The following is a 9,568-nucleotide window of genomic DNA, read 5'->3' as shown; positions in this document are numbered from 1 at the left end:
GGTGGGAGGAGGATAATTGATACAGAGCAGGGTTTTCTTGGTCCCTTTTTGCAAAGACTGCGACTTCCCCCAGACGGGCTCTCCCTGTGCAGTGCTGTGGTGCTGCCAGTCCTTCACCCAGCCAGCGTGGTGATGTGGGATGAGGGGTGTCCGATGGGACCCTGTCCTCACTGGCACCACGGGCCAGGGCAGAAGCAGGGAGAGAGGGGGCACTTTGCTCCGTCTCCTCAAGACGCCACTCCCAAAATGGCAGGTGTGAGGGTTGCAGCCGGCCGAGGACAGCACAGAGAGCTCTGTGCATGGCTGCCCTTCCTGATGGGCCAAATGGGAGCACCGGCACTGGGTGTTTGGTGCAAATGACCCTGCAGCCCCAGGGAACGGGGTCCGCTCTGGTGCTCGGTGCAGCAGCCAGCGCACCGTGCCTGCTCCCAGCATCACTGCCGCACAGCCGGCACCCTGTGCCCGACCGACAGGAGCTTGCGCAGACAACCAGCATCCCATCACCATCCTGCCCACCACCTTCCTGCCCTGCTCTGCTGGGTTCCCCTCCCTGGCCCTTCCAGGACTGCAGGGGGATGGCGGGGGGGCAGGGGGACCCTGGGTTGGCAGAAACTCCTGTTGCTGAGTGTGGTAACAGAGGAAATGAAGTGTCATGGTGCAGTTTCCATTGCCCCCTGTAACTTTCCTGCTTATTTCAGGTGTGTTTATGCTGGTGGCTGGAGGTATTGTTGCCGGGATATTTTTAATATTCATAGAAATAGCTTACAAAAGGCATAAGGACGCGCGGAGGAAGCAGATGCAGCTGGCGTTTGCGGCCGTTAATGTGTGGAGGAAAAACCTGCAGGTAGGACAAACTGTTTTTAGAGCAAATCTCCAACAGGTGCGTTTTCCATTCCTTCACCAAATCAGTGAATGCAGAGCTGTGGATTAGCATGGGGCCCTCTGTCCCCCCACACCGCACCCCACTATCTCCAGCCAGGGTGCCTAGCAAGCTGTAGGGTCCCCGCTTTGTCCCTGGGAGCTGCCCTTGGCCGATGCCATCTCTCCCGGGAGGTGTTGTGCGCAGCTCCAACAGGGACAGAGACCTGGCCCAAATGCCCCCAGCAGTGCTCAGGACGGGAACTTTGCTCTGCTGGGGACCACGTGCTGGAGCCACATCTTCCCTGGCTGAGCCAGCGGTGCCGGTACAGCTCCCTTTGCAGGCACGCTGCCCTGCGGCTCAGCTCCAGCCGTGCTCACCAGCAGATGGGAGGGTTGATCCACTGCCGCTGAGCGTCCCTGCCTGGAGCTCAGGTGGAGAAATGCTCCAGGGGTGGTTTCCATCACCTCCCTCTCCCTGCCTGCTCCCTGGGGGTGTGGCAGCCCTTGTCATACCCAGGACCAACTCCAAAAAGAGGTGGTGCGTGCTCTTGTCATTTGGAGACAAGGACATCTCCCCACATGGGAGCCAGCAGTGCCGGTGCCTGTCAGCGCCGAGGCTCCCCCAAGCCTCTCCCCTGGGGCCACTGCTCTCCCGGCGTCTCCCATCCCTGAAACACCCCCGTGCCACGCAGGCAGAGGAGCCCGGGAGGGTCAGCGGTGCCTGGCAGTGACACTGGGCCATGGGCACGTCCATGGGCCACCAGCCTCACACCTCCCCTTCCCCATTGCTTTTGGGGCTGAGCCCCGTAGTGCCCCTGAAACCCAGTTTAGGGCAGCTGGAGGCTCTCTCTGAATCGCCCGGGCTGCTTTTCTTCCTTGGGGAAGCAAACCGGAGTTAAAAGAGCAAGAGATCCTTTAGGCGACTAAAGGAGACTGCCGTTGGCAGCAGAGCCAGTGAATGAAAGAGAGAGAAGGAGGCTTGGGGACCCCAAAACGAGCCCGGAGCGGTGGCCCTGCGGGAGCAGTGCTGGCTGGGGCATGTGGGTGGGCTGCCCGGGTGGAGGCGACCTGCCCGAGAGCAGCAAGGGGAAGCACGAGGCCGGGCTGCTGTATCCTGAGCTCTCTGGGTTCAGGTCACTGATAAGAGTCTCGGAAAAGCCATTTCTCTATTTTTTTTTCTTTTTTTCTTTTTTTTTTTTCCTTTGCTTCCAAAAAGCAGCAGCACCGAGGGGGTTAAGGCTGCTGGGACAGAGCACACTAGTCGCACTGCCATTTTTCACTTGCCAACCTTCTAGAAAATACTGCACTGGGTCCTTGGGCAGAGTCTGTGGGACTGTGAGCAAAGCATGCTGCCCTGTGGGGGTAAACAGCCTCATGGTAAAGAGCCGTTTGACATTGTAAGACTTTTCCACAGGAGGAAACGTCAGAGCACTAGTATCTGGTACATTGCTAGAAGGTAGGCAAGTGGAAAGATTTATTTGTTAAAACAAACAAACAAAAATAATGGTTTTTGGGATCACAGTTTTGCCATGGCTATTTCCTGAGATGCCATGGAAGAAAAAGACATTTCATTCCATTCATCTTGCTTTCCTTTCCGTTTGTGCATGTCCGCAAAAGAGAGAACTGAGAAGGAGGAGCAAATGTATCCCCGAGCATGCTCTACGCACCAGCGGGATACATTTTGGTTACCCCCGTGCGGTAGCAGAGCCAGACCTGGTCACTCCGTCCCCCGTCGGAAAGGTCACACTCATTGGCACGAAAGCAATTGGGGAGGAATCGTTCTCAGCACCCGCCGCAGAGCGTGGCCGGTCCCCACGGCTCGCTGCCCCTGCACCATGGCGGCTGGTGCTCCCAGCCTGCGCTAACCAGGTCCGACTCGCTAACACCAATGGCTACATTTTTCAGTTCTGTTTCTCTTTGAGTTCATCCCGACCCCGATGACATCATAGTGCTAATGCTTTGCTTCCTCCCTTTCTTTTCCTTTAGTTTTTTTCCTTTTCTTTTTCTTCCAGTTTCTTTTTTTTTTTTCTTGTTTTTTAACCCGTTTTACTTTGGAAAAAAAAAACAACAACCCACCACCAACAACCACGTTCGGCTTTGCACAACTGCGTCATTTAAATTTTTTGAATACATTTTTTTTTACAGAATATTCATACAATGACTTCTCTTTCAATGCAGTCCTCTCTCTCTCTTGTGGCACTAGGATTCAGCCTCAGAAAAGGCCCTGAGTGATTTTTTTTTTCTTTAGCGGTAGGCGCAGCATCTCACCTCTCGGTCTAGCCAGGCTGGCGGTGGAAGCGAGGGGCAGGGCGCCAGGCAGAGCATCCCCAGAAGCGAGGTCAGCTGTGCAGGCCTGGACGCAGACACCCAGGAGAGCAGGGCTACTCCCCGCAGGGGTTTCCAGCGCTCCAGACGCCGGGCCAGCCCCGTAGCTGTAGCAGTGTGGTGGCCATGCTGTAGCCGCGGGTCACGGAGGCCCTTGGAGGACTGGGAGTGACAGGACACCTCCAGTAGCTTTCTCACCTAAATGAAGGACATGACACGGGGCAGTATTCAAATAGATTTAGCGTTTCCAACAACACACTAGAGATCTAATCACTTATACATATTCATTTTAGGATAGAAAAAGTGGTAGAGCAGAACCTGACCCTAAAAAGAAAGCCACTTTTAGGTCCATCACCTCCACCCTGGCCTCCAGCTTCAAGAGACGTAGGTCCTCCAAGGATACGGTAAGAGGAAGAAGAACAATTCTGCCCTCTCTCTTTCTCTCTCTTTCTCTCTTCTGCCATCCCATTGACTGCCACACACCCATCCCGAAGCTGCCAGTGTACATGCATAGCTCATGTTCGTCACCAGTCAGTCAGTGAGTCAGTGGGTCAGTCATCCCGTGTACCTGAAAGGATGCTGGGATCCTGGAGGGCAGGCAGGAGGTGGCTTGGAGTCCTGTGATGAGTTGGGAGATGCAACCAAGTTTTTGTTTTGTTTTTTTGTTTTCTTTTTGCCTGGATGATTTCTGACGTTCCTCTCTGTGCTTCGCTCACCTTACCGGTGCTGACCTCTTGAAACCGATGACATATTTTTCTTCTTTTTTTTTTCTGTTCCTGAGTGTTCCTGTTCCTGTTTGTCATTGTATGCCTAAAAACGATCACCCCGATTTAATTTGGGCACCGTGTCACCTCACCAAGAGCCATGCGTGTCACATTCTCTACATGTGATTTTTGTTTGTGATGATTAGCATTCGGGACGTAGTCCTCGGCACAGGAGTGACAGCTGTCTCTGGTTATCGTCAGCAGTAACGCAGCTCTAGAAAAGAGACGCAAAGGCTTGAAAGAGGAGGTTGTTAAAGACCCATCCTTGGTTCAAACTTGTGCTTTCTGCCTCAGAGTAAAACTGCTCTCACGTAACCAGAGAAAATTTCCAAATTGCTGCCTCTAAAGCCAGCTGTTTCCAAATGTGCAAACGTGTCTGCTCGTGCTGGAGCTTCAGACACTCTTCAGCGTCAGGTCGGGCTGTTGGTCTGTCGGACTGAGCCGGTGTCCCTCTGCATGTTGCCGTCTGTTGTATGACACTCTGCACTGTGGCTACTCTGTTGTCTCGTGTGGCAGCGGCCGCTGCGTTTTGCCCCCCGACCTCCCGGCGCGAGGGGCTTGCCGAAATCACCTCCCCGGGGCAACCGGCGGGTTTCTGCCCAGGGTTGCTCAGCGCAGGCTCCCCGCCAGGCTGCCCGAGGCGTGAGGCACGGCGGGGACGGGGGGACGGTGGCGGCATGGGGACATGCGGCCCCCCGTGGCGGGGTGACCCGTCCCTGGCCGCAGGCTTGGGGTGCCTCGGGGAGCAGCATGCGATATCGCAGGGGGTCTCGGGGCCACGGCTCTGTAGGCAAAACGGAGGCAGCTGCCTTTGACACCAATGCAGGCTCCATCCCGAGAAGCTCCTGGAGCACCCCCGCGACACGGCCCCGGGGACAGCTGAGCCCTCGGCTGGGCTCCTCTGCCACCATCTCACACGAAGTGCTCCTCTCACTGTCACCTTGAAGTCTGGCAGGCACAGGGGGAGACCCACACCCTCCCCACTCATGTCTACTACCCCACAGGGGAGATGGACATCCCTGTCATCTCTTGCGCTGCCCCTGTGCTCCCTGGTGGCACCTTGTCCTGGTGATGCCCCCATGTGTTGGGTGCCCCCTTCCCACTGCTGCACCCCCTGAGCAGCTCTGCAGGGAGGTTGCAGGTTGTGTCTTGGTGGCCTGAGTCTTGACTAGGGAAGAGGAGACAGAGATGGAGTGGGTGGTACAGGGGGGAGAAGATGGGAAGAGTGAGGAGGACGAAGGACAGGTGGGATGCCCAGAAAAAAGGGAGAAAAAATTGCAGAAAGATCTGGTGGGAGATCCCTCAGTGTGTCCTGAGTAGACCCCATGTTTTGTTGTGGTTGAGCACTCCATCACTAGAAAACCAAGTCATCCTGTTGTGGGAGAGCAGGAGCATCACAGTGAAGTGGGCGCCTGGGAGTGTCCACAGTGGGCACAGGAGAGGGGGGAAACCCAGGAACAACAGGACAGTTGGCATGTGGGACCCCTGGTACCTCCCTCCCACATTGTTCCCTCCTTGGGGAGGCATCCTGGGCCTGATCCTGCTCCATGGTGTGGCATGCACCGTACCCCACGTCACTCCACAACACTTTCTGCCCCTGGGTAGGAGGACACCGATGCCGTGAGCTGATCATGTCCATTGGCCTCCTGCACCAGAGGTCACATGGGCAAGTGGTGGAGCTGTGGTCTCCCCTTCCGTTGACTGGTGGGGACCAGTGAGGCACGGGGCTCCCAGGAGCTGTGCTGTTATTTTGAGCCCTGGCCATGCTCTTCTCAGCATGTTGCTCATGGGTGAATCATGGAGGAAGACGGTCTCACTTGTTCCAGAGGATGGCCTCCACTTTGGGGGCAGCTGTGTCTGTGGGGCAGCTATTGGCAACAATGTCCCACTGCCTGGGAGCTTGTCATGGTCTTCTGCCTGCCATGGGGTGACGTGGCTGGGGCCCCAGGACACGTTCCCCAGGGAATCAGGCTAGTTGGGTCAAGAACAGGCTAGTGGGGACAACATCCAAGCCAACGGGACCAAGATGGAGGCTAGCAAGGCCAAGGTCCAGCTATTGCAGGAGATCCACGGTGGAGCAAGCTTTGTCGTGATGTTGGGGAAACCCAGTGGTTGCTCTGTGGGGTGAGCGGCCAGCGGGAGGGTGCTGCCACCAGCTCATGTCACAGCCTGCCATTTGGTGCCCTCCACTTCCGTGCAGCAGCCCTGGCTCAGAGACCCCAATGCCCTCCTGCTGTGGAAGGCCCCATGAGTACGTAGCATGCTGGGACACGTTGCCTGGGGTCCTTGTAAAGACGAGAAAGCAGTGAGGCGCTCTGTTTCATGGTGCTCGGCAGAACCGCGGGCCCACACCAGGTCTCAGATGAGCAAGGCTTGAGAGCCCATGGGGCTGGAAAGCCAGGCTGACCCCAGCCCCATGGGCTCTCCTGGCTAGCGAGCGAAAGACACAAACCTGGTGGCCTTGCTTCTTTCCTTTTCGTTGTCGGGAGTTTTAAAAATGGATTCTGCTCTGCAGCCCTGCAGAATGGTCCCTCAGGAGTGCCAGAGAGACAGGCTGGCACCATGGAGCCAAGACAGCCCTGGGAAGCTACCACCCCACTCTGAACGTCCTAGCGCCCACCATCACCCGAGCTGCACAGCCTCTCCGCGGCACATCATCCCCACCGCCCCAGGAGGAGATGCATGTGTTCCCCATAGGCAGCTCCTGCAACTCGAATAGCACTCGCAGAGCTGACGTACTGCCATCCATCGCAGCCACCCACGATACTGCAACCCCACAGAAGCCATGTGAGACGCATAAACCACACAGACACCTTCCGAGCCGGCACATTTCGTACAGACACGTAACAAGGCGCACAGGTCCCTTAGCACCCCCACCGCAGCTGTCATCAGCCCCCGCAGAGTCACACTGCCAGCCCACGGGCACCCCCCCCAGACACAGCATGACACACATCCCACGTCACCGCCAAGCGAGGGCCTGGCACTGCGAGGCGATGCTCGCCCTGCAGCCGTGGGGATGGTGCCAGAGCTGGTCGAGAACCAAGGGGGTTCATGGAAAAGGTCACCTTTTCAGTGAAGGATCAGCCGTCCCAAAGCCAAACGCTTCTTGGCTGAAAAAGAACCTAGTTTTTGGCCCAAAAGAACCAAAAGTAGGTCAAAGACAAATAATTTTTTTTTTTAAAAGGAAAGTTGAAGTTTTCTACAGCAAGATTGCATTTAGCTGGAATCCTAATTTTTAATTGAAGAAAAAAACAAATCCCAAACCAGAAAATTCTTCCAGAAATTCTTCCACCAGCCAGGGACTACCATAACAGCCCAGATTAGGTTGAAGTCATTTTTAAAGACATATTAAGTTCTTGTCTATATTTTCTTCCTGGTTGTCATTTAAAGTTTTTGGTGCCTTCACTTCACTTCCATACCTTAACATGTTTGAGTCTCTTCTATGGTTAATATTGATTAATTTCTTGGCTTTATAATGTTTGGTTTGGGGATAATTGCACCATCCCTGTAATATAATTTACCCTAAATTACTGATATGTGCTTCTAGCATTAGTTCTACTTTAACATAGTTTTGATATGACAGTTTTCTTGCTTTTTTCCTTTTCCTTTTTCTTTTTTATTTTTATTTTTATTATTAAAAATTGCATGCATGAACTCTACACAAAAAAAAAAAAAAGTAAATGAGAATGTTACCCTGTGATAACTCTGTGATTGGAGGAGATATGCTTTCAAATCAAAAGCCATGCTCTTGTATTTTAATTTTTCTGGCCAGATTCCCCATTTGCTTGGTTATTTTAGCGTTTCCCACCCCCAGAGCTGTGCAGAGAGGCCAGAACGCCCCAGCCTGCCCTGCTAGACCTCCAGCTTTCCACCGCAGTAGCCACACGTACACGTGCACCAAGGCACATGCACACACACATACACACACTGCTTTTTCCACCCCACTTTGCGTCAGGCAGGATGTTTAACAAAGGACCTTACTTTTGCCCATTCCTTTTTGCATCTCAAGTTCCTCCTACTCCACCAGTGACTCACCAGCCTCTCCCCTTTCCTGGTCGCTTCTCCTCCCTGGCGGGAAGCAAGCCCCGTCCCACGAGCTCCTGGCCGTTCTGCTATGGAAAGGAAAGATTGCATTTCGCTGGAATCCTAATTTTTTTGCAAGGAGGGGGTGGCTGCACCCATTTTTGGAAGAGGGACGCTTATTTGTGGGCTGATGAATAGCCACAAAAGGCTCCCCCCAGGGCAGCAGAGCGACTTTGGGATCGCCTCAGCCGTTCTCTGTGCCAACAGGCGACGGCCGAGGTGTTGCCACTTAGCAGAGCAAGGCCACAGTGAGGAGTTTCTCCCAGGCTAGTCCCCAGAATGAAAGAGTGATCCTGTGAGATGCTCCCTGGGTGTCAGCACGTCCCCGGCACGTGTACCGGAGAGATGGGAGCGTGCTGGCTCTCGCCCCTGCCCCATCAGCTCCCCACTGAGGGTTCCTGGTGAAGCACAAATCTGGGCAGAGCAGGGCAGCCCCCAGGACCCCACGCAATGCTCGGGGGGACCCCAGACCTCCCCGCGGCCGGAGGCAGGGTGTAGGGCCACACAGGGTAGCCACAGTGCCAGAGGTGCTGGCAGCACCGCAAGGGCCACAGTCGCCACCGACCAACACAAGATGGGTAAAATTCTGTCACCGAGGAGCCCCCCTGGGAGCCCTGCAACACGGCAGCCCACCTGGCTAGCGTGGTGCAAGGGTCGGGCAAACGTCACTGGAGAGGGTCCGCACCGCAGCACACGAGACCCACCGAGACCTTCTCCTGTCCCAGCACCAATTTAGGTCCCCAGACAGCAGTGCAAGATGCTCTGTGCCACCCTCGCAGTGGGGCTGGACAGGGCTTCCAGTTCAGGGTTTGGAGTTAGGAGAGTGGAACGGGGAGAGGAAGGGAATGTGGAAGGAGGAAGGGAGAAAATAACTGCCCAGTTGTAAATCCCTGCCAGGGGAGGAAGGGCTTTTTGTTTTCTTGCCCACTGAAGGGAATTTCTGCTCTCCCCCTTGGCTTGCTGGTGGGACTGCGGCTGGGGAGGTCTCTCCCAGGGACCCTTTGCCAGGCCCCCTATCCGCAAGGAGTGCAGAACCCCAAATCCATACCACATCACCAGCACAGGCGGTATCTTCACATTAACAATTGATCCTATAGTTTATCACAAGTCAACCACACTGCACATCTCACCTGCATTAAAGGACAGTCAAGCAAGGAGGTGAAACGCCCTGGCCTCGAAGCACAGCTTGATCTGGCACCAGAGAGATGCTGAAACCCAGCCAGACCCTCCAAACACAGGTTCACCCGTGGGCTGGGCTGATGAGTCACAGGCTTTGCCTTGTAGCTCTCCCAGAGCAGAGAGGGACTCGCTCAGCAGGCGACGCGGCTGCCACTCTCTGCAGAAACCGTGCCACGCTCCTGGGCATCCTCCCTGCCCCAGCTGTAGGGTGCTTGGAGAGTGTCTGCAATGACCTCTGCACAAGCTTGGATTGCATTGGGAAGGGGACCTCAGCCAGCAGCAGGTTTTGGGCCGTTGCATCACCCCCAACAGATATCCTGTAGGGACACATGGGATGTAAGTAGAGGCGGGGGTGA

The 9,568-nt window shown here is 55.2% G+C and overlaps 1 protein-coding gene across 1 annotated transcript in view; it reads left to right on the top strand.

The window, feature by feature from the left end:
- GRIN1 (glutamate receptor, ionotropic, N-methyl D-aspartate 1) overlaps window positions 1–7,689 on the top strand; it is a 33,699-nt gene extending 26,010 nt beyond the window's left edge. The window contains exons 19-21 of the mRNA XM_009890317.1: window positions 699–844; window positions 3,480–3,590; window positions 6,466–7,689. Of these exons, the coding sequence (XP_009888619.1) occupies window positions 699–844; window positions 3,480–3,590; window positions 6,466–6,669 (461 nt within the window). The 3' untranslated portion in view covers window positions 6,670–7,689. The remainder of the gene's footprint in view (window positions 1–698; window positions 845–3,479; window positions 3,591–6,465) is intronic.
- Window positions 7,690–9,568: the final 1,879 nt, after the last annotated feature.

Source organism: Charadrius vociferus, unplaced genomic scaffold, assembly GCF_000708025.1.
Source record: "Charadrius vociferus isolate BGI_N301 unplaced genomic scaffold, ASM70802v2 scaffold398, whole genome shotgun sequence".
NCBI lineage: Eukaryota > Metazoa > Chordata > Aves > Charadriiformes > Charadriidae > Charadrius > Charadrius vociferus.
This window is presented reverse-complemented; position numbering and strand designations above follow the sequence as displayed.